Source organism: Thalassophryne amazonica, chromosome 10 (assembly GCF_902500255.1).
Source record: "Thalassophryne amazonica chromosome 10, fThaAma1.1, whole genome shotgun sequence".
In the NCBI taxonomy this organism is placed as follows: domain Eukaryota; kingdom Metazoa; phylum Chordata; class Actinopteri; order Batrachoidiformes; family Batrachoididae; genus Thalassophryne; species Thalassophryne amazonica.
The window spans coordinates 78241523-78267448 of record NC_047112.1 but is presented as its reverse complement, the minus strand read 5'-3'; the positions used below and the strand labels follow the sequence as shown (position 1 = coordinate 78267448).

Sequence of the window (25926 nt, the reverse complement as noted above, 5' to 3'; positions counted from 1 at the left end):
AAAGTTTTTGTGTTGTCATTCATATTCTCTTAAAAATGGCCAAAAAAAGAAAAAAAAATTCTGTCAGGGTATGTAAACTTTTGAGCACAATTGTATGTAAATATGCCATCAAATATAGTGTCCATATAGCAGTATTTCAGAATGACAAATTCTTATAGTGGGGAGAATTTATATGCATTTATCAGTACCAACATGACATGGCACAAACCTATTCAACACACACACACACACAGATTTTTTTTCTTAGATATTTCTACAAGAGTTACTTCTGTACCAAAAACACTGAACAGGTGTTTGACTTGAGCAAAAGTGAATGAAGTTCTTTGTCTCAGATATTAGTAGAAATAATTAGCTGATTGGAGCACTGTAGAGGCACTGGACTCACTGTATTTTTCATTGGTGTTATACCCCAAATCGGAGAAGGTGGGGCGATATGGAAGAGGGGGGCATGAAACCCTGCAGTGCATTTACTTTGACTTCTGTTTCACACTGTGAATTCAAGATATTTCATGTTTTGTGTGGTCAACTTCATTTCATCTGTGAGTATACATCCATTGCTGTATTTTAGGATTGTAACACATTTTGAAAAAAAGTTGGGATGGGGCAATTTAGTATTAGATTTTTTTTCCAAAATGGGGTCACCACAGCAGATGTGACATGGACCTGCATTATGATTTGGCATAAGTTTTACACTGGATGCCCTTCCTGGCTAGTAATGAGGAAACAAGGTAGTTTGTCAACAAATGCATGAGAAAAATATTAAAAACAATCTTCCTCAAAGAAAGATGGGAAGGGATTTGCATATTTCTCTCTGTACAGTGCATAAAATCATTGAAAGATTCCAGGTATCGAGGAATTTCACTGCATAAAGAGCAAGCATGCAAGTCAAAGATGAAGACCTGATCCCTCAGAAGGCACTGCATAAAGATCCATAATTCATCAATAGCTGATATAACCACTTGTTAATGAGATTTCTTTAAGATACCTTTGACAAGCACTACAGTACACAAATATATTCAGATATGACAGGTAAAATTTGCTCTGCAAAACACAAGCCTTATGATGTTTGTGCTGATGCACACAACTTAAGCCACATTTGCAGAAAGAATGGCACAAAATACCACTTGACAAACTCCACTGCTTGGTATCCTCCATGCCAAAAGACCTTTTAAGTGTTGTGAGGTGGTATGGCAACACTATAAAGTGGAAAATACTTTAGCATCCCAATTTCTTTATGGAATGTGCTGCAGGCCTGGAATACTTGAATGGATGTATGTTAACAAATTAAGATAACTCGGGGGGGGGGGGGGGGGGGGGGGGGTAAATATCTTGGGTACATGTTGTCTGTAATGATGTCAAAGTAAATGTAAGAACCATTGTGTTTTTTTTTTGTTTTGTTTTGTTTTTTTCTCATTGTATTTGCATACTTCAACATTTTCAGATATGGGGTGTATAGGATATCATGTTGTTGCACCTGTTTTAAGAAGAGATACGCTTCTGATTTTTTTTTTTTTTTAAGTGACAGTAGATACACAAGTAGTGATCAGACTCATTTGTTTAGTGACTGAATGATTCTTACACATGAGTATCACAACTTGCTGTCCAGAATATGCTGTCCATGCCTTTATCGCCCAATTACAGCAAATGGTGACAGTTGAGAGAATATTTTCTTCACTTTAAAAAATGCTGTAGTTTGCAGTATTGTAGCACATTCCATAAGTGGAATACTACTTTTTAGCACCAGTCGTTGTTCAGTTCTCAGTGAGATAATGGTTGTTGCAGAAGTGTGAACATCCTGCCATTCCATTGCCAAAACATCTGCATTGTTTTGGTTTCAGAATCCAGTCCTTTCAGAAGCAGGACAGTAAACAAAGAAAAAAAGAGGCAAACGCCACCATAATGGAGGTGAACTGTTGCATTCAATATGTGCTTGTTGTGCTGAGGTTTGCCTTTAATTTAAGAGGTTTAACAAAAACCTTGCATTTGGTATGTCAGAATGACCACATTTGTATATTTTCTATAGAAACATAAGTGGCACGCAGGAGCTGGAGCCTATCCCAGCGGTTGTTGGGCGAAAGGTTGGGTACACCCTGGACAAGCTGCCAGCCTGTCACAGAGCCACATAAAAACAGACCAACACATTCACACCTGTGGTCAATTTAAAGTTCCCAATTCATGGGACCTGCATATCTTTGACAGTGGGAGAAATCCAAAACACCTGGGGGGAACTGATGCAAACATGGGGAGAACACCAGTAGTGCCATGATTCAGCCCGATCTGAGCTCTTGTTATGACTCATGTGTGTATTGGTCTTTGATCCTCTGTCTTTAATTTTCTGTTTGGTATATTGAGTTCACTAGTTTTGTTTTCTGTTTATCAGAGCCTTTATTTCTTCTTTTCAGTATTTACATTTGTTCTCTGGTTAATTCTTTGTTTTTTCATGTTAGGTCTTTATTTTATTTGTACTTGGGTGTTGTTCATTAGTGGTTTTGACATTTTGTTTAAATCACTGTGGTTTTAGGTTCACCTTTGTGTTCAAGGTTTGGTGAGGGTGTGCCCTGTCCCTTCTGTTTGCCACACCACCCCTTCCAGGTTCTTCTCCAGCATTTGTCTTGTTCTCTAATTACCACTGGTTCTGTTTAAGTCCTTTGTGTTTCCCGTCTCACTGCCAGTTTGTTGAATCTTCACATTCACTTACCAGCCTTCCACGAGTCTTGTTCTTTTGTCTACTCGTGTATTGACCTTGCCTTGTTTTTGACCTCACACTAGTCTCAGCCTCTGTATCCTGCCTTGCTGTGTTTGAGAATCCTGCTTGTTTTTGGATGACGACCCTCCCTACTTCTTCCAGTTTTGTTTGATTGACCACCAGTGTACTGAACCTTTGCTCGTTTTCGCAGATAAAGCCTTTTTACTCCTAAACCTGCAGTATGAGTCTTGCATTTGTGTCCAACCCTGTTTGTGCCCCGACTTGACCCTTGCCTGACAAGAAGAGTACTGAATGGGTAGTGATCCAACAAACCTCTTGCTGTGTTGCAACAGGGCTAACCACTAAGACACCATGCTCCCTATTTGTATGTACTGCCCATTGATTTACATACAAATGATCACTTTTACAGCCAGATTCTTTAGACAAGAGAGTGAATAGACCTATGAATGTTTCTAAGTCCCAGAATATGTCTTAGACTACATTAACATCAGTCAATAAGGAATACAAACAGTATGGTACTGTATTATAAATCTATCTGGAGACGGTTCTCAAAACCTGAATGCCCCTGCAATGGGATGAGTAAGAGAAGCAACTAACACACCCAGACAACAAAAACACGTTTTTGTGATGGTGACTAGAGAAACTGTTTACACTACAATCTTTGACTGTTGCAACACCAATCACAGCTTTATGGTGGAGTGGCACAGAGACGTATTTTTGAACAGATCAAACCCTGGTTTGAGTCTCCTCTAAGACGAACATTAACTGTAATTCATGGCATTTTAAGAAGACCCTTCTCCTGTGCACTGAGGACCGTAAGCACTTGTAGAGTGACGGGTTTTACTCTGTGTTGTCATTTTTGTCTCTATAAAACAACACTGTAGTTGAAATAAACAATCAAGATGTACTTGTTCAGACTTTCAGCTTTAATTCACGGAGCTCAACAAAAACAGTGAGTTAACCATTTAGTAATTGCAGCTAGGCAAGCCCACTTTTTTGACTGTCTCTTGTTTTGGGCAGCTGTTGAGCAAACTGCATTTGCGTCATTCTGGCAGCAGTGTGCACTGTTTGAAATATTGACTGGAATGTGCCTGTGTGAGCAGCCTCAAACACGCCAGCCTCACCTGTCCACATTGGCTGCAGTTGTCCCTGAACTGAATGAAGTAAAAACCAACATAAATCTCTCTCAAAAAGAGAAAAAACCCTCCTATAAACACAAATTAGTAGATGTTTTAAATTAGCATTATTTAAAAAAAAAAAAACCGCAGAAGTGTATTTTATACTTGTTTTTCAGAAATTAATCATTTATCATTTACAACATCTTTAAAATCATCAATGTAAAATTCCATGTCTCACATGGCTGAAATATATAGTTTACTTTAAAGAGATGAGGATGGACCAGTTACCTCCCTGGGTGATTGGTATCCAAGAGACAAGACAGTGTAATGGTATTGTGGATGCATCATAGCTCAACACCAGAGCATGCTCCCAGTCTTCACTTGATATGCAATTGGTTTCTTTGTTTCTACAGCTTCATTGGAGTCCACATGGGGTAAATTAAGTTCATTGGACATTATTTGGAAACATACACACCTGCCTACATATAAGGTCCCACAGTTGACAGTGCATGTCAGAGAACAAACCAAGCAGGAAGTAAAGGAAATGTTTGTAGAATCTGGGGAAGGGTACAGAAGCATTTCTGCTGCTTTGAAGGTCCCAATGAGCACAGTCATCCATCATCTGTAAATCAAAGAAGTTCAGCTCCACCACAACTCTTCCGAGAGCTGGCTGACCATCTAAACTGAGTGATTGGGGGAGAAGAGCCTTAGTCAGGGAAGTGACCAAGAACCCGGTGGTCACTCTGGCAGAGCTCCAGCATTCCTCTATGGAGAGAGGAGAACCTTCCTGAAGGACAACCATGTCTGCAGCAATCCAGCAATCAGGCCTGTATGGTAGAGTGGTCAGACGGAAGTCACTCCTTAGTAAAAGGCAAATGGAAGTCCACCTGGAGTTTGACAAAAGCCACCTGAAGGACTCTCATACCATGAGAAACAAAATTCTCTGGTCTGATGAGATAAAGATTGAATTATTTGGTGTGAATGCCAGGTGTCATATTTGGAGGAAACCAGGAACCATCCCTACAGATAAGCATGGTGGTGGCAGCATCATGCAGTGGGGATGTTTTTCAGCAGCAGGAACTGAGAGACTAGTCAAGACTAAAGGAAAGATGAATGCAGAAATGTACAGAGACATCCTCGATGAAAACCTGCTGCAGAGCGCTCTTGACCTCAGACTGGGGTGACGGTTCATCTTTCAGCAGGACAAGATATCAAAGGAGTGGCTTCAGGACAACTATGTGAATGTCCTTGAGTGGTCCAGCCAGAGCCCAGAATCTGATTGAACATCTATTGAGAAAGCTGAAAATGGCTGTGCACCAATGCTCCACATCCAACCTGATTGAGCTTGAGAGGTGCCACAAAGAGGAATGTGCAAACTGCCCATAGATGGGTGTGCCACATTTGTGGCATCATATTTAAGAAGATATGAGGCTGTAATTACTGCCAAAGGATCATCAAAGTATTGAGCAAAAGGTATAAATTCATATATACATGCAATTTCTTTGTTTCTTTATTTTATTTTTAAGAAATTTGCAAAAATTATATATATATATATATATATATATATATATATATATATATATATATATATATATATATATATATATATATATATATATATATAAACTTTTATGTCGCCATTATGGCGCGTTGTGAGTAGAATTTTGAGGGAAAATTAATTTATTCCATTTTGGAATAAAGCTGTAACATAACAAAATGTGGAAAACGCAAAATACTGTGAATACTATCCGAATACACTGTAGATGAGCAATTTGATGTAGCCAAGTGTTTTGTTACAGCTCCACTTTTTGACATCTTTCAAAAGTTTATTGGGTTCTGTTGTCTGCTTTTTGTACTTTAGACAGAAATTCATCACTACCTGCCTCCACCATGAAAAGAAAATATAATGTTTACCTTCTCAATAATTTCTCTCACTTTAGTTTTTCTCCACGACAGTCTTGTTGGTATGTAGATGAGGAACAAATGTAAGTTAACTCACCAGCATGTGGGTTGCAACATAGACATCCTCATGTGTGTTATGCACACTTTGTTTTGTGCTGTTGCCAAATAAAACTGACCTTTGGATTGACCTATTTTTCTAACAATGCAAACGACTGAAATACACAAGTTCAGTTCACTACATTTCAGAAAATGAACAGATGTTTCATGACATTTTACCATTTTTCTTCATGAATAAATAGTCAAAAATTATATAGACTTGAAAAATTATTTGAGATTATCACTAATTACCAATGTTTTGGAAATTAGCTGGGCAATACTGAAACCTAATTTTTCCTGTACCTGCCAATAAGTTGGTGTCCACCTCATGACAGTTGCTGATCACTACTCAGATGATATCCATCTATTAGTCACAGCTTCAAGTTTCTTTGATTGGGTCAACCTTGCGACCCAGTCTGCCCTCTTGACTTTCTTTGCTCTGGCCAGTCTCCTGACCCAGCTCGCTCAGTTCTGATAATGAACTGGTGGTCTATTAAGGTTTTCAGCCTTGGATGCTTTCTGAACTTGGGTATGGATCCTATTTCAGCCTGCTTTCTGGAAAACTACCGCCCTCCTGATTCAGTCTGTTTCAGTGACAATGACTTGTCTTTCTTCTGTGTCATTAACAGACATCCTTTTGGGATTGAGAGGACAGACAGACATGGGCAAAGGGGCAAGTAGGTAACACAAACAAAAATTAATATATATATTTTTTGTCTTTCTTTTCTAGGTCTTTCTCCACTCTATCAGAAGACAGTGAAGAAACTAAAGCCAGATACCTCTACAGGCAGTGGGTGGAATTTGGTTTATCGGATGTGCATCTGTCCAATCACACAGTCCTGGTCAGTTTGCCCGGTCCAACGCCCAACACCATAACAGACAGGTCTAGTCATCAGTGTTTTCTGCCCAATGGGATCCCATGTGACCAGCGTGGACAAAATGGCATGCCACAGCAACAGTTTTCCTATGCAGCCCATTCTGCCGTTGGAAGTTTGCAGGTACAGTGCAACTGATTGAAATCTATTGCTTTTAATTTATGGTCTTACCTTGGATTTCCACCAAAGCCTAAAAATGAAGGGCTCACTTCCATGTCTGATGTGTTTTACCTTTTTATTTTGAATCCCATCCCTTTTTGGTACTTTTAATTTTTATATTTTTCCTACAATGAAAAAAAAAAGAAAATATTTGAACTAACTTAATTGAATTGTGTCCGTTGGTACCACCTGAATTAATTAACTTCTTTGAAATTAAGTTATTAAATTAGATTAACACGTGTTAATCTAACTTATTAACTAATTAGCATAAATATAGCACATTATGTATTTATATATACTCTATCTTCTATCTGAACCAGTGGTAAAAGATGGCTGTCCTTAATGAGTGAAAGGATGTTCCAGGAGCCTACCCAGATGAGCCACCTCATGTGTGGACCTGGGTGCCACTGTTCAGTGGGCGACCCCTCAAAGGGAGCAGCAGCTTCAACATTTTGGCCTTGTGTTCCATTTCTCTGTGCATGATCCAATGCTCAGGTGCCTGAGTGTTGAGGACCTCGGTAATGGAAGAAGACCAATTGGATGCTCACATTTCACCTGGCTGCAGCAAATAAATGATTATTGTAGAGGTGTGGGATGGACCGGTTATCTGCCTGGGTGGTTCTTATCTAGGATTCAAGGCAGTTCCGTGTTGTCATGGATGCGGTGAAGCACAGCACCAGCACGTATTTGAAGACTTGACTTAACTACTATATGTACTATATGTGTTTAATCAGCTATAATGTCCTTGGTGAAACATCTTGTCCTGCCGACCACTTGTTCACCTATTTCCCACCCATGAACCAGGGGAGGAAAAAAACAATGTTTTCGTATGTTGGCTTCTACTAGTTGCTAGAGATTGCCACAGAGAAACGTTATGTTTTACAAATAAAAATGCCCTTCAGCAGCACAGCAATGTCACATTTTATTTTTAGTTATTCTCACCTCAGTCAAATTTGCAGAAGCTCGGTTGCTCAAACTGGGTGTTTGTACGAGGTCTGTTAGAAAAGTATCGGACCTTTTTATTTTTTTCAGAGACCTGATGGATTTGAATCACGTGTGCTTGCATGAGCCAACCTTGAACCTTCGTGCGTATGCGTGAATTTTTTCACGCCTGTCGATTGCGTCATTTGCTTGTAAGCAGCCTTTGTGTGAGGATGGGTGGAGTCTCTCGTCGTTTTTTCTTTGCAAGGAAATGGCGGAACGACTGGAGCAGCGCGACTGCATCAAATTTTGCCAGAAACTGGGCGACAACAAGGTGGAAACCATTCGGATTATTCAGATGGCTTTCGGTGACGATCCTATGGGCATCACGCAGATTAAGGAGCGGTACAACTGGTTTAAAGACGGCCGCAAAATGGTGGAGAGCGAGCCGCGCTCCGGGCGGCCATCAACATGCTGAAATGACTGGATCATTCCAAACTGAACGCTGTGGTCATGTGGGACCATCGTGTGACTATCCTAGAAATGGTGGAAGAGGTGGACATCAGCAATTTTTCTGCAAATTCATGCCGATGGCTTGGGCACGAAGTGTTATGTGCCGACGCGGGTTGAGGAGCGGACCTGCGTCTGACTGAACCCAGCGCTAAATAACCAGAAAGCGGTTCCAGAAAAAACAAAACAATTTTATTTTCCCCCTTTTGTGCAATACTCTGTGTACAAACATAAAAGTGCGTTTATCTGGCGGAGTGAAGGACGGCGCGCTCTCCAGCGCCCAAAGGGATCGAAGCCCGGCGCTTCTGGACTCACGTTCACCGCCAAACACCCCCAGGTGGACACGACAAACCGATTCTGTGAAGGATAGAAAAGGTGAGGTAAGTCAGCAGCTATAACTAATATCCTTCAAAGGCACACACTATCAGCAACACATTCAGGTCTGAATTTAAGCTTTATGTAAATGAGCAGCTTCTCACAACAGGTGGAGGATCATAAGTCCGCATGCCACGGCAGTGAGAAGCGAGCTGCACAATTCTCATCAATGTTCAAATATACTGCGTAACAAAATACCACATTACTATTAAAATTTATTCAGCCAATCAATCACCTCTGATGTGTGCTGACAGCATGTGTCCCTCACCCGTCCTCCTTCTCAGGCACGATGTGTCAAACCCAGGCACGGCCCTCAGCGTCTTACAAACGAACATCACAAGGTCGAGTTCCCGGCAATTCTGCTTGAATCACACATGGCTTAAATGCAGAACGCCATCTCATTATCTGCTTCAGCTGAAAGTCTTTAAGGTTGCACGTGAGCACCATCCACAGGTGCTGCACATCACGTTGATGAGGGTGAAGGACTCTTCTGCCAGCACCTTCTCCACAGACAATAAATCAGTTTGCATACCACCTGGAGAGCAAAGAAAAGAAAAGAACACCAAAATGTCCAGCCTAACCCCCCCAACACACAACAGTACCCCCCCTTTAACGGGAAGCCTCCCGGCGACTGAACAGACCAGGTCCGAGAACAGCACCTCCCTCCGGGGTCCTCGTCAGGAAGCAGACAGCGTAATGCTCCCAAGGTCCACCACAGACAGCAGGACAGGGCACCGTAGCTGGAAGGCCGGCTGGCATCAACAAAAACCCCAAAAGAGTCCCAAGTACAACCTAACATACAAGAAAAACACAAAACCCACCCAAAACCTCCCCAGGGGACCGTCCCATCCAACCCCGGGAAGAAAAGAAAAACTCCCAAATGCAAAAACCCAACACAGCCCCAACAACACAATACAAACATAAAGTCACAAAGAAAAATAACAAACAACCCCCCCAGAACAACCTGCAGAGCCCAACACCCCCCAGAAGACCTTTACCGCCACTTCCAGGAGAAATAGCCAAAGCCGGAAACCCATAGAGGTCCCCAGGTACACATGGAACAACAGTGCCCCCCAGAGGACCGTACCATCAAACCCCAGGAGGCACCCTCCCCACAATCCAGGAACCCCAGACCCGGCCACACTTGGCTAGTCGGCCCCACAAGCCAATTCCCCCCCAGAGGACCGTCCCATCAAACCCTGGAGGTGGAACCCGGAAGGAAACATAAGAAACAAAAAAATCCAACCACCGGTGACCTCCATTAAACTACCCCAGGGGCAAATAAAACAACCAACAGACCCTGTTACCTCCCCCAGCACCCCGAAAGACCCCAAATCACTCCCAGAGTCTTTCGGCGGCTCAATTTTGGCGAACGGCACAAAATTACAAAGCCGGGGAAGGGAACAGGAAAAACTAACCCGGCCCCAACCCCAAGGCGCAGCAGAAAACCGGAAATACATCCGGTGCCCCAACCCGACCATACCCCCAGCCTATCGGGAGGGGTGGAATTACCGAAATGGCGAACGGCAACAGATCGGCCCACCCCTCCAACGGAGGTATGTTCCCGCTGCACCACACCCCGGCAACACCAATGACGAACGGTACAAAGGCCCACCGAGGCTGGAGTGGAACCGGGCCCTAACCAAACCAAAAATAACGCCCCTGACAACCCCCCCCCCCCTAGGTGCAGAGGTCTTCTGAGAATGCTCAGCGTGACCAACCTGCACCACCCCACAACCCACAAGACAAACAGTCTTAGGGCGAGTGAGGTTGGGGTTAGGGAAGCAGGGAAATAAAAAACAACAAAACAAAACGACCCCATACCCAAACAGAAAATACCTAAATACTCAACAAAAATATAAACGCAACACTTTTGGTTTTGCTCCCATTTTGTATGAGATGAACTCAAAGATCTAAAACTTTTTCTACATACACAATATCACCATTTCCCTCAAATACTGTTCACAAACCAGTCTAAATCTGTGATAGTGAGCACTTCTCCTTTGCTGAGATAATCCATCCCACCTCACAGGTGTGCCATACCAAGATGCTGATTAGACACCATGATTAGTGCACAGGTGTGCCTTAGACTGCCCACAATAAAAGGCCACTCTGAAAGGTGCAGTTTTATCACACAGCACAATGCCACAGATGTCGCAAGATTTGAGGGAGCGTGCAATTGGCATGCTGACAGCAGGAATGTCAACCAGAGCTGTTGCTTGTGTATTGAATGTTCATTTCTCTACCATAAGCCGTCTCCAAAGGCGTTTCAGAGAATTTGGCAGTACATCCAACCAGCCTCACAACCACAGACCACGTGTAACCACACCAGCCCAGGACCTCCACATCCAGCATGTTCACCTCCAAGATTGTCTGAGACCAGCCACTCGGACAGCTGCTGGAACAATCAGTTTGCATAACCAAAGAATTTCTGCACAAACTGTCAGAAACTGTCTCAGGGAAGCTCATCTGCATCCTCGTCGTCCTCATCGGGATCTCGACCTGACTCCAGTTCGTCGTCGTAACCGACTTGAGTGGTCAAATGCTCACATTCGCTGGCGTTTGGCACGTTGGAGAGGTGTTCTCTTCACGGATGATGCGAAGGAGATGTGTTGCACTGCATGAGGCAAATGGTGATCACACCAGATACTGACTGGTATCCCCCCCAATAAAACAAAACTGCACCTTTCAGAGTGGCCTTTTATTGTGGGCAGTCTAAGGCACACCTGTGCACTAATCATGGTGTCTAATCACCATCTTGGTATGGCACACCTGTGAGGTGGGATGGATTATCTCAGCAAAGGAGAAGTGCTCACTATCACAGATTTAGACTGGTTTGTGAACAGTATTTGAGGGAAATGGTGATATTGTGTATGTAGAAAAAGTTTTAGATCTTTGAGTTCATCTCATACAAAATGGGAGCAAAACCAAAAGTGTTGCGTTGCCTCTGAATCCCCAAACAATTTATAACCCCTTTCAAAAAAACAAAAACAGCCCAAATAATTTTTTTTTTTTTTTTTTGTCCATTATTTTGCCTGTCCCAGAACACCTGGAGATACGTCACCACTATTTTTCTTGACGCTTATGTGACGGGGCAATATGGCGGCTTCAGCTCGTCCGAGCTGTATGGGCTCATCCGCAAGAGGAGCCAGAGGTCCCGTCGGAGGAGTCTCAGTGGGGCGAAGAAGAGGCAGCCCTGATCTGTGTCAGGGAAAGCCCCGAGACAAAAAGACCCGCTCTGATGTCCGCCCTCTTTCGCGTCCACGCTCCTTTATCCGATCATCTAGACGAATAACCAAAGATATTAGCTCATCTAAATCGTTTGGTTCATCACAGACTGCTAGCTCGTCTTTTAATGACTCGTTTAACCCATCCACAAACACTCCGCTTGAAGCTGCGGCATTCCAACCGGGCTGAGCAGAAAAAATTCGGAAATCCACAGAATAATCCGCCACACTCCGTCTCCCCTGCCTGAGATTCAGCAACCGTTGGGCACCGGTATGAGCAAAAACCAGAGAACATTGCATCAAAAACGGAGCACAGGCTTCAACGTTTCCCGCATAAGGCTCCGGACGACGAATAATCAATTCGGAAGCCGAATCTCTGGGTGACGGAGTTATCTGCACCGGTATCGATGGTGCCGCAGCTGGAGCAGCAGTAAGCGGAACGGCTTGCGCTGCAAGCTCCGTAACGCGGGCATCTGTTTGTTTAATTTGGTTTGCGAGATGCTGTAATTGCTCCCATATTTTCTCCAAGTGTTCTTGAACTCCTTCGGCAAATGGAACTGCTTCTGGCGCTGGGTCCATTTTAGAATGGCCGGGAACTACTGTTATGTGCCGACGCGGGTTGAGGAGCGGACCTGCGTCTGACTGAACCCAGCGCTAAATAACCAGAAAGCGGTTCCAGAAAAAACAAAACAATTTTATTTTCCCCCTTTTGTGCAATACTCTGTGTACAAACATAAAAGTGCGTTTATCTGGTGGAGTGAAGGACGGCGCGCTCTCCAGCGCCCAAAGGGATCGAAGCCCGGTGCTTCTGGACTCACGTTCACCGCCAAACACCCCCCAGGTGGACACGACAAACCGATTCTGTGAAGGATAGAAAAGGTGAGGTAAGTCAGCAGCTATAACTAATATCCTTCAAAGGCACACACTATCAGCAACACATTCAGGTCTGAATTTAAGCTTTATGTAAATGAGCAGCTTCTCACAACAGGTGGAGGATCATAAGTCCGCATGCCACGGCAGTGAGAAGCGAGCTGCACAATTCTCATCAATATTCAAATATACTGCGTAACAAAATACCACATTACTATTAACATTTATTCAGACAATCAATCACCTCTGATGTGTGCTGACAGCATGTGTCCCTCACCCGTCCTCCTTCACAGGCACAATGTGTCAAACCCAGGCGCGGTCCTCAGCGTCTCACAAACGAACATCACAAGGTCGAGTTCCCGGCAATTCTGCTTGAATCACACATGGCTTAAATGCAGAACGCCATCTCATTATCTGCTTCAGCTGAAAGTCTTTAAGGTTGCACGTGAGCACCATCCACAGGTGCTGCACATCACGTTGATGAGGGTGAAGGACTCTTCTGCCAGCACCTTCTCCACAGACAATAAATCAGTTTGCATACCACCTGGAGAACAAAGAAAAGAAAAGAACACCAAAATGTCCAGCCAAACCCCCCCAACACACAACACGAAGCTGATGGCGGAACAAAAGCGCCACCGTGTTGAAGCCTCACAGGACATGTTGTGACATGCTCACCTCTTCCACAATTTCTCAGATAGTCACACAACTGAAAAGACACCGAAAGCCGTCTGAATCTTCCGAATGGTGGAAGAAGTGGGCATGTCACAACATGTCCTGTGAGACTTCAACACAAAGGCGCTTCGCCATCAGCTTCATGCCCAAGCCGTCGGCATGAATTTCGCTGCACCTCTTTTCATGGCAAAATCTTATGTCACAGTGGAATGTGCCGAAAAAGACGAGAGACTCCACCCATCCTCACACAAAGGCTGCTTAATAGCAAATAACGCAATCGATAGGCGTGAAAAAATTCACGTATGCGCACGAAGGTTCAAGGTTTGCTCATGCAAGCACACGTGATTCAAATCCATCAGGTTTTTGAAAAAAATAAAAAGGTCTGATACTTTTCTAACAGACCTTGTATATTTCCAAATCTGGAGAATTTTGAATTGCATTGGCTCTGCCCAGGAATGTGGCCTGAACCCCGGCTGCTCTTTGTCACTTTGCCCAGTGTTGCAGGCTGATCAATTCCACCATCTGATCAGTCCTCTGTCGGCTCAGCGTCACTGAAAAAAAAGCTTCTCCCAGCAGGGTGATGGGTGACTCATTGTGCTTTGTTTTTTTCTCTTAATGTTGTGGTTTTGGCAGACGCAAATCTGAGATGGTGATTGTCCTGTTTTTTTGGACTTTGGAAAACCAGATAGTGACATGTCCAATGTGTTGAACATCTCCAATGTATAAATGCAAGTGGAGACTGCAAATAACACTTGCAGTGTGAAACGCCCATTACTATTTTGCTTATTTTGCAGGGAAAAAATATAATACATCTTCTTTGCCTTCTTTTCACCATGTTTTTTTTGTTGTTGTTGTCAGAAACTTTCAAAACAGCCTGCGGTGCCCTCTAGTGGATTTTTGTTTTTTGATGTCTGTGCAAAACTAAAGGACATGGAAGTATTTGTGCAGCAAATGTTATGCTTGGAGATAGGTAGAGGATAAATGATTCTTTAGTGTATCAGTGCTTATACTAAATGGGCTTTGTTGTCTGCTGAAGTTTCTTACTAAAAAACATAAGTTATGTGAATACATGATGCAAAACCTTTCATTTAACTTCCCAGCTGAATGCATATCATTTTGACATACTGGCCACTAATGTGTGGTTTGTGGCTTGGCATTGGTCCATGTGCTGGTGTTGCAGATGTCTGATTTGAGTGAATATCTTGAAATGAAGATAGGACAGTGTTTGGGAGTATAACCATCCCCTCAGGCTTTCTGACCGGTGAGAGAGAATTTACACATTACACTTCAATCAAATAGCCTCCCTTATTTAACATTAAAAACAACAGCACTAGCAAACTTAATGCAGCGACTGTACATGTCACATGTGGCGCTTGTGTCGTGTGAGATGCAGCGTGAATCTTTCATGGCATCTTTCAGCAGTGTGAAGGTTAATGGAAGTCATTATGCATGTAGCCTGCCCACACTAGCCAGCAGACATAGTACTCACACTAAGAAATACAGTTGCACTATTTTTAGTTTTTCTTCCCAGTATCCCGGGAACAGAGAAAGAGGTTGAAGGAGACGTTTGTTATTCCCTTGAGCTCGTGGCCGGCCTGAGGGCAGATGAAAAGTTGGAGTGATTCTCTGAATACCAACTTCTTCCCCTCTTTTCACTCTGTCCCTCTCTCCTTGTTCTCCTTTTTTCAGCTTTGCTCAATCCATCCAGCTGTCCACTCATCGCAGCCTACCCAACGGAGGGTCAAAATCATCCATCACTAGATTATTTCCTTGCTCGTTTCCCCACACACTGCCTTGAATTAAGTGTCAGCTTGCCTGATCTAAACGTGGATTACAGACAATTAAATACAACTTCTCTGATGGATGGATGGCGGCCCGGTGTAAATATAGCAAGCCAAGAAGTCCCACTGTTGGTGGCACCATTTTAACAAGAGCAATCAGAGATTTCTGATGTCCGCCAATCTGGATGTGGATCACCTCCAAAATTCAGTGGCATCTCCCATGCCCTAACATCTATCTGTGGTGCAGATTTGGTGAGAATACATGATGTAATCCTTCAAAGCCTATATCAAGTTAATCTTGATCCAGAATCCAGATCCGGATCCAGATTACCTCTAAAATTTAATGGAGTCTTCCATGCCCTAATATCTACCTGTGGTGCAAATTTGGTGAGAATCTGTGAAGTAGTTTTGAAGAAATCCTTCAAAGCCTATATAAAGTGATCCTGGATATGGATCACCTCCAAAATTTAATGGATTCTTCCATGGGCTAATATGTATATGTAGTCAAAAGCTCATCAAAATCTGTGTAATAATTTTGATGTAATCATCAAAATCTGTGTAATAATTTTGATGTAATCCTGCTAACAGTCAGACAGACAGACAAATAAAATAAATGCTGATGATTGTCGGATGTAATGAGGCACTTTTTCTCCAAAGCAAGAAGAACCATTTCTATTTTCTCTTGTGGTTCTGGATAAGCTATGCCATTACCTTATTTAAATATGTAAATTGTATTTAATAAGGATATTGGGTAATTCAGAATTCTTAAGGTAGTCACTGGAGTTGCTTGTGTCGGCATCATTAAATCATTAGTTGCCAGGTGCATAATTTCTACATTTCGTTAACCATCCAATCACTCAAGATATGGGCAGCCTTGAAATTATAATAGCACATTTAATGGCTGCCATTTCCCTTGATGATTTGTGGTATGGATTGTAGATGATACATAGTGATGATTAATTCAGATGGAAAAAAAAAGGCATCACAGGGATGACAATATACTTTTGGTGCTATGTGCTCTCATGAGCATTTTAACTGTGATCTTAGTCCAACATTTGCTACATTTAAATATATATTTTTTTCTTTTTTATGAACACATTATGACCACTGAATCAAACTATGTTATTAAAAGGAGCACACGTGACAAGTGATCCTTGCACATGTTTCTACACAATACAATACACTCAGAGTCTTTTCCATCCATTTTGAAAGATCAATCTGCTGCATAATTTTAGTTTTTCAGTTCAGTTCATTTTTTTAGTATCTGCACCCAGCACACGATGAAACTGCTTCGTGTCATGGAGAGCAAACACCCAGACACCCATGGATCATGTCCAGAGAAACAGACTACATGGTGTAAATCTCATCACAGACATTTCATACTCCTCATTTGAGGAGTATTAGACAGAATACTGAAGGCTTGTGGACAAAGACAACTAGGGTTGTTCACAAAGTCATGAGACAAACTGAATTGTGATTGGACTTCTAAATTCTGGGGAAAAAAATGATATAATTAAGGTAAGACACTGCAACGTAACATTTGAATGAATTTATTTATCCGGCACACAGATGAACAACAACAAAGGCAATAACAAAACATAAAAGAAACAATGTACAAAAAACCCGTGTGGCCGAAAGGGTGAAGGCAGAAGCAAAGCTTATAAGCACCCTCCCCTTATACTATTGAAAAGAAAGAATGTATACATATATATAAGCTCATGACAACTATACAAAAAAGAAAAAAGTGCATAAACAGTTTAATTTAATTACAAAAATTTCAAAACACAAACAAGTAAGAGTGAACAATGACAAAAATGGTAAACCTAATCCTTCAACCTATAACGGGTAAATATGCTCTTTTTGTAAAGTCTTTTAAAACCAACCATTGTACCAAGTATTTTAATATTATCAGGACAATCATTCCAAATATTAACACCCCTGACGGAAACACAATGACTTTCAACAGTAGTTCGGATCTTCAGTTTCTCAAATAATAATAATGTTCCTCTCAAACTGTAGCTGGAATCCCTTGTTTTAAACAGATCCTGGACATGTAGGACATTTCATTCAAATACAAAAAAAGATGTGATTGTCACTGCCAAAAATCAGTAAAAGTGGCAAGGTAACATAAACTGTAGTGACCTTGGTTAGCTTATATTATGTTGTAGTTTACACACACTCATCATGGGCATGGGTGTCATGGTCATTTAAGGCTTTTAATGATGCTGTTGAAGTGTCCTTTTGCAAGAGTGAAATGACTGTTCTTATGCAGCGGTTAAAGTGCAGTTTTTGTAAATTAAGTTTGAAAAAAAAAGCTGCTGTTTACATTTTGCTTCTGGAAACACGCGTCCGACGTGTGGTTTGAAAATATCAGCCCAACTTCAGTTTGAATACTGCCATGAACACTACTGGCCAGTAGATGGCAGTAGAGACCTTGAAAACTTGCAAACACAAAATTCCAGATAATCTGTGTTGCTACTTGCTATGGTTAAGATGCGTGGAATTTAATCAAAGCAAACAAACACAATAGCAACGTCTATAAACCCAGAGAATATGTTCACGTGAGTTTTAGGCACTAGAGTTTAATGCTGTTTTCCTGATCAGAGTGTCTGAAATGCATTTCTCCTGTCGTGAACGTACTGAGATTACTGTACTGAGATTACCCTATCCCATAATGCACCTGGACACAGCATGTCCCACACTAAAATGTTAAGAATTAGCGCATTACTTTAAAACTAAAACATATATCTGATATTTTCACTTTATAAAACTTCAGAAGTGACGTTAATTTAAATAACTTGTCCGAAATAAGTTTGGTTAAAATTTGAACCATAAGTTTAAAATGTATGCCTCTGGATGACTTGGGTGATATTGGCCGCGTATCAGTATGGGGTTAAACATTTTTTGTTTTTTTTGGTGACCAGTTCTCCTTTAACTGCAGAGGATAGAGTGGTTTCTTCTAGAAACAGCTCTCCACTGTTTGCAGAGAGTAGAACTACACATCTGTTCACTTTTGTTTACCATGTTAACGGTCTAAAAATTATCGGACAAAAATTTATCAGAAGATAATTAGTCTGATAATGGTTTTCAAAGTTATCTGAAAAGATAATCCAATAATGAAAACTTTATCTTCGATAATTATCGGTTATCGGAACTGTGCCCACCACTGGGTGTACCAAATGGCAAATGTCAGCTCTCCTCAGTTTGATTGAAGTTATACGCACGCATACACCGACACAGTCACCATTCTTGCTGTCTTTACCCCATAACTCAATAGAATTCAGTCATAGATACTCCAAACGTTTTGGAATGTTTATGATCAGACAAATAATGCAGTATAGTTTTCAATTTGATTGGAGCTGTTAAAAATTTTGACCCCTGTGTATTTCTTCAACTGGAACCCTACCTGGCCACCTCTTGAAAATTCAAGTGACCAGTCATTTTTTTCCCCCAAAAAACTCAGCAGTTTGATGCCTCGATTGTTAAATACATTGATTAGTCATCTGATGACAGGTGATACTGTGTGTGTGTGTGTGTGTGTGTGTGTGTGTGTGTGTGTGTGTGTGTGTGTGTGTGTGTGTGTGTGTGTGTGTGTGTGTGTGTGTGTGTGTGTGTGTGTACGCGCAAGAGAGAGAGACAGCATTACAAAGGTCACTCAGTTGGCAGTTTATTAGGCACACCTAGTGGAATATAGTGTAGCCCTGTAGTAAATCCCCCTTCATCAAGAAGTGAAGGTGCACCCTCTTAAAAAATCAATACCACCAACTACCATTGTTTGTGCATATATTTTACAACATATACCCCAGTCACACATAGCCAGAATCACGCAGAATGGTGTTGGAATGATGAATTGGCGCACATCCAAAAAGTGTTGGATTTCAGTTCCAAAACGTTCTGATAGCCATCTGAGCCTGAACTCGAAACAGTTGGTCAAAATCGGCCTGCGGCCCAAGTGTGATGCACATGTTCAAAACCGTCCAGGCGTCGTCGAGATGGGACACCTATCCTGCGGCAGTCCATCTGTAATCTGAGGAGCATCTAACGTCAATTTACATATTCTGATGGCGGCAAAATGGGATCTGAAATGATTTGAGCGCATACAAGGGAACCTCGAGACGGATCTGGCACCGCAAAGCCTGTCGGTATGACCTGCACATGCCACGTATAATAAAGTCCCCCCCCCCCCCCCCCGGAGCACGAAGGAACTGTTGAAATGTATGCAGCATGCTTTATCATGATGATAATAATTACAATGAATGTGAACAGTGGCTATCAAACCGAAAGCTCCATGTGCTACTGCGCACATGCCGCTGCAAATCTGAACAGGCTGTTATATCCACAATAGACCTTACAGTACAGATATTTGTCCATTTCTTCCCATGGGTGATGTAAATAATGTGAACTATTGTGTCCGTCATAACTGCATATAACACAGGCAGCTGCGTCTCTCTGTTGTGCGCAGTAATGCATCATTGCACGCGTCAGGCTCAGAGCTGGACAGATCTCACACTGCAATAAGTGATCAACTTCTAACTCTGGAGGAGATATGACATGGAGCTTGTGCCAGGCCGTTACAGCGTTAATAAACATGAATCTCACCTCCAACAGCAGTCCAGGAGTGTTTCACAGTGCAGAGTGAACATGAAGCCAGGACAGCAGCCTGCAGTTAAAATCCTCTCACCCCCCCCAAAAAAATGAATTCGATTCGATAATCCAACCATCGCGGTGTCCAGAATTATGTTGTGCTCCTGAAGTGAGGGAACAAGAAAAAAGAAAGTTTCCTGGAAAGACGCTCCATCTGAGGGACTGCATGGTCCAACTGCCAGCAAACTTTGAGTGAAGCTGTCCAGTGCACCCTGCGTGTGCGCTTAGTGGTCCATCCAGCATTATGCATACGCACATGCATACAGACGGCTGAGTGATAATTGCGCTGCGCACTCATGCACATGTATACGTGAGGAACACAGTGCTCTGGTGCCGTGTTTGCCATCCAGACATTTTGACATCAGGCAGTCTGCAGTGCCTTTTATGGCCATCTGACAGCAGTCTGTGTCATCTACATATTATCTGTATACAATCTGACAGTTGTGGACGAGGCAGTCTGTCTGCACTCCAACACTGCTGACCACACCCTCTTTTCCTCCTGACTGTGTCAGATTATGGCAATATTTGCAATGTCGGGCATGGTTCCAGCACATTCCTGCTGTTTGTGATGGGAGCTTTAAGGTGCGTTTACACATAATGATGACAAGTCACGAATGCCACGAAGTATACATTCTTGGCCGCTGATCATGAATGTGGTGATTTGGGGCAGAGGCGTCAGGTGTCCTCAGAAACTGCTGCAACCTGTTACCACGCGTTACGATTAATGGCACGTGTTGCTGGAGAATGATCAGGAACCATTACGCATGGTCAAGCATAAGTTTCCGCATTGTTGCGTGCTATCGCGCGTAACATAACAGCGCATCGTTAGGTTTTGTCACGTTGTGAATGAGGTGAATTGTCTCCACACACACCCCCATATTCATCCATCAGCTGCTGAAATATTCAGATCGCTCCAGTTTACTCCACAGCAGAAGTACTTTGAGACTGCATGCTTAGCTGGGCTCTGCGCCATGGAGTGGTGCAGAGAGGAGGAGGAGATGAAGAGAGCCAGATGTGTGGCTCCACATGGCTCTGAGCTTGCTCATTTTCCCGAACATCAGGCACATGCAGGAGCATGCTGAGGAACATTGGAACGAAACTTTTAGCTGACTTGGCATCACTGTCCTTCTTCAGCATATGCAGCAATGAAACTGAATGCGGTGCAGCAGGGTTTAACTGTGCGCACGTCAGAGAAGAACACTGTCACACTCTATTAAGGATCACCACTAATCAAGACGGATCAGTATGCTCAGTTGCGATCTCCACGACATGCGACATGAGGTGAAATTAGGGTGGTGCATGACATTTGTGGAAGATTTTTTCACAGCTAAAAACATGCTCCACGAAAATCACGAATATCACGCACCAACATGCACTTATTAAGAAACCTATTCAGATGCGTTAAGTCACGTTAAGACTGTCAGGAATGTGCCAAGAATGACACAAATATGACATTTGTAACGCGTCTTGCCTATGTGTAAACACAGCATTAGTGTTTGAATGGACTAGTGAACTGTTCAGGGTTTGTTCTTTGTTTTCTTAGGGCACATTGAAACAGGCCTGATGATGTGGCCATAGTAAATGAATGGATGCATTTTTCATGCACATTAAATTGTAATGTTTCATTTAGTAGCTCTGTGTTTTATATCATATACAAAATGATCCATAATGAGGGATTTAAAAAAAAGTGTAAAGTTACTGCAAGACCTAGTTGTTCCAGCAGCTTATGCACTCAAAGAAGGGATTTAAATATACACAAACAACATGACGACGTAAAGAAAGTCCTTCTGCCACAGATGTTATCCATCAAGAGAAGCAGGGGACCGGTGTCCCTACAGAGCTCAGCCCCAGATGGGCACAGCTGTTAAGAATGTGTCACACTATATCAGAAAGTAGGTTGGTGCTTGTATGGAACTATACACTTATAAGTTTAGACTTTTTCAACTCTGTGTAAGCAGCAAAGGCAGTCCTGGTCATTTTGCTTTTCATAATGAATGCTTCTTATCACCTAGCCTAGTTAAATATTGAATACAACATCTTCAATACAAATGTTGTGTTCATGTTACCCAAACAGCGCTTCTATGCAGTTGCACTGCAGCGTCGTTTTGACCAAGCAGCACAGACGGGAGCGTATCTGTTCTACTGAAGAGAGAAGAGCATCCTCTTCAGGACTCAACTGAAACACTCAGGATTGTGAAGTGGACGCATCAATGTGTGTTCCAGCTGTCAGCACCAATGAGACATTAACTAGCACTTTATACAACTTGGTTGATGGACTGAACTCCGTTCGTGGGCCAACTCTACTCCAATCAGAGGCTGACAAAGCTGTTATGACTGTCAGTCCCAATTCTTGCCATTCTGTCAAATATGGCTTACAAAGTGACATATGTAATGGCATACCTGTGAATTTCAATTTTGATACATCTTCAGTGGCGCCTGTTACTGTTATGACGGCTATTGAGTTGCCATCATGAATCAAATCGGTCATTGTCAGTTTCACAGGTGAAACATTTTTCAATTTAGTTTCATAGTCACCATCCGGACCTGGAGGATCTTTATGCCACATTGTGACATGCAGGTCAGGTGGTGACATCTGTTGTTCAGGATTTTTTAGTAGGGCTGTCGCTTGCAAGACGACATCTTTACCCCATCCTGCAGCATCTTCTTCTGAGATGTCAAATGTATAGTAATAGTGGAATGTGGGGTCAGCGCTTTCTTCTCTTACCATGTTAACGCCTCCTGTGCGTTCAACAACTAATTTCCCTTGTTCCACAATTATGGACAAGCCCAATGCAGTCAATCCGTCTCGTCCTAGGAGGTTAACTGGACATTGTGGCATGCTTAACACTGACATAGTACACGTCAGGCCAAATGGATCTGTCAACGTTATGGGTTTGGTGATAGGGACGTCTGATGTTTGTCCATTTGCAGAGCGAACCCTAAAGAGTTCGTTGCTTAATTGATGGACAGGTATGTTGTCATTACATGTGGTTCTACATGCTCCTGTATCACAAAGGAATGTCACTGGTCGTCCATTTACCAACAAAGTCACTTCTGGTTTTGGTACCGGATTTCCCAGCAAGGCACACAGATCCATATCGCAATCAGACTGCCTATATGATGTGGAATCATGGATTATGGATTCTAGTCATTGTGGATACTGTGGCTGAGGAGGATTATTCCGTTGTGGAATTCCTCCTGCTGCTCCCTCAGTAGGTGGATTCGGACAATTTCTATACATATGTCCCTCTCTTCCACAGTTCCAACAAATCAGGGGACCACGTGGTGGCCCTCCCTGTCTGGGCTGCTGTTGTGGTTGCCATGGTCCTTGACGTTGTGGCTGTCCACCTTGTCTATTTTGCCATGGCTTTTTGGGGCGTTTGCACTGCTTCTGCTGTCTTAAGTTACCCTGCTGGTAATATATTTCGTCATCTCCATGTGCTACATACACTCCTTTGTCGCTGTTTCTTGTCTTTTTCTGCTTTAAGACTTCTTCTGCATGACAGCAGTGTGTATGTGTGTCTTCCAATGTGCCTGTAGGCAATCCAATCCAATGTTTCTGTATCCAAGCTTTTATATCCTTATTGGAATGTTGGATCAGAGCGTTTTTCAATTGCTGTTCATACACAGGTGTTTCTGGCAATATGCCACTATGGACCCTAAACACATTCTCAAATCTGCACCTAAACTCTGTCCATGGCTCTCCTTCTTTCTGAGTTGTCCTGGTAATTTCAGTATAATTTATCTTTGGTCCTAACACTCCTTTTGCACGTGTAATCATAGCTTCCACTCTTGTTTTCAAGACTAGATCATCATGTGTCAGTGGCACGCCTTGTTGATCTGCAGGATTCCAGTCTCCGCGTACCTGACTCCATTTAGGGCCACATGCTTTCATCCACACCTGTTGGACTTCAGGTCCATTAAGGTGGTAAGATGTTCTAATGTTTTCTATATCCTGCATAAATCCCTCAATATCGACATGTGGCGATGGTATCATGTCGACTGCTGCTTTGATATCATCAGCATTCCATGTCCGATAAACGAGCATGGTTGGTAGCTGTCCTGCTGTTCCTGCACGAGGATTTGGTACTTCTATCATAGGATAGGCACCTCCCTGATCACTATGTTCCACCATGGGAGGGGCTGTAGGCACTTTCGCTTGACTGCGTGTTTGTGGTTTTTCTGGTTTTTCTCTTTTTACCTTAGGTTTTACCGCCAAATCATACTGTGGTGGCGGTACATCGTCATCCTCTGGTAGAGGAGATAAAGGTCTCTTTGTCACCGACGATCCAGCCGGCGGTGATTGTTGAGGTTGTTCTGGCTCTCTGTGCTGAATTATCACATCTTCTTCTGCCTTACCTACAGCTTTCTTTTTCCTTGCTTTCTCTAATCGTCGCTTCTCTGCTCCTTTCTGTCTGTTCTCTGCTTCTTCCTCCCAAAATGCCACTAAATCTGCCCCTACTTTCTGCATCTTTTTCTCATCACCTTTATGTTCCCGTTCTAACTCCTTCTTTAGCTTCTGTATACTGATCAGGTTCAGTCGTCCGTCAAAGTCATGTTTATTTATCCAGGTCTCCAATTTCTTTGTTGCTTTTGGATTTTTTGCCTCCATAACTTTCCAGTCGTCAGTTGATAAATTTTCCTTATTTTTAGACGTCTTACCCCCCATTTTTATTATCCCTTGTTATAATTTGGACTTCAGACGGGGGCACACCTAGGGTGTTCTAAATCTGAAGTTTTCACACTTTCTTTGGACGTGACAATTAATTGATATTTTAAGAGGTATTTGTTAATGTAAGTCTGTATTGTAGTGCTAAGACTACTTCCTCAGAATGCTGTATGTATTTGTCCAGGTAAACCTGGAGTTGCATCAGGAAGGGCATCCAGCATTAAACTTGTGCCAAATGCCAATGCAGATTTAGCTGTCTACTGTGGTGACCTCGAACAAAAACGGCAGCAGCCGAAAGGACGACAGCAACAACACTGTAGTGCTAAGACTCAAAGGTTAATTGACCCTAGGATGGTCATGGCACATTACATGGTGAGTCTCTCTGGCATGGTCTTGCTAACTCCTTTACCATGTCAAAGGTCAATGTAGGAGAAATATTTAATGGAACCCACATGTGTCATGGGAGATGTCAAAGTTGGTCAATGGGTGTGTTATGGTTGACCCTTTATTTCTTGTACAACTGCAACCCCAATTCCAATGAAAGACAAGATATTTAATGTTCAAACTGTTCAAACTGATAAAGTTTGTTGTTTTTGTGCAAATATTTGGTCATTTGGAAATGGATGCCTGCAACACATTTCAAAAAAGTTGGGACGGGGCAACAAAAGACTGGGAAAGATGATGAATGCTCAAAGAACACATAAATGGAAACAGGTGAGTGTCATGGTTGGGTATAAAAGGAGCATCCCCAAAAGGCTCAGCCATTTTACACAACGTCCCAACTTCATTGGAACTGGGGTTGTTTGATCCCTTGACTGGTGTCAGAAATCAAGTTGGTTTCTGCTCAGGTCAAAGGTTATTTAAGGCAACATTTTCAGTGAAACGCGTGTGTGCTTTGGAAGATGTTCAGGTGAGTCTATTCACCCTATTGAGGTTTCAAATCTCACAAAACTTCAAAGAGTTTGCTGCTCTGCGAGATGTCAATAACATTGAAAACTGAATTGAGACGATCTGATAGGGCTGTGATTTAACCACTGCACACGGACAACAGCATAAACAAATGTTGTTATTGCGTTTGTTTTATGTAAACATGCGAGAAGCTCAGGTTGTTTCTCTGATATTTTCAATGGAATCACTGTGAGCCGCGATCGCTTCCTGTTCATGTCGTTCTGGGGGAAATGAAGTTTGTTCTTTAACACCTAGCTTATCTCCCTTTACAACATGGTTTGTCGTGTTTGTTCCAGAGTAATATATATGTAAATGTCCAAAATTCGGTTTGCATTTATGAACTTCCATGCAGGTTAAACATATCACACACTGAATATTCATTTCAGCAAGTGTTCAGGGGTCTCATGCATGCAGTCTCTTATAAATGTTATGAAAGGCATAAAAAATTACAT

At 42.4% G+C, this 25926-nt stretch overlaps 1 protein-coding gene across 1 annotated transcript in view; it reads left to right on the top strand.

The window, feature by feature from the left end:
- The window catches only part of LOC117518136 (inactive N-acetylated-alpha-linked acidic dipeptidase-like protein 2), a 656634-nt gene that overhangs the window by 166562 nt on the left and 464146 nt on the right, over nucleotides 1-25926 (top strand). The window contains exon 4 of the mRNA XM_034179197.1: nucleotides 6554-6821. Coding sequence (XP_034035088.1) covers nucleotides 6554-6821 — 268 coding nt within the window. The remainder of the gene's footprint in view (nucleotides 1-6553; nucleotides 6822-25926) is intronic.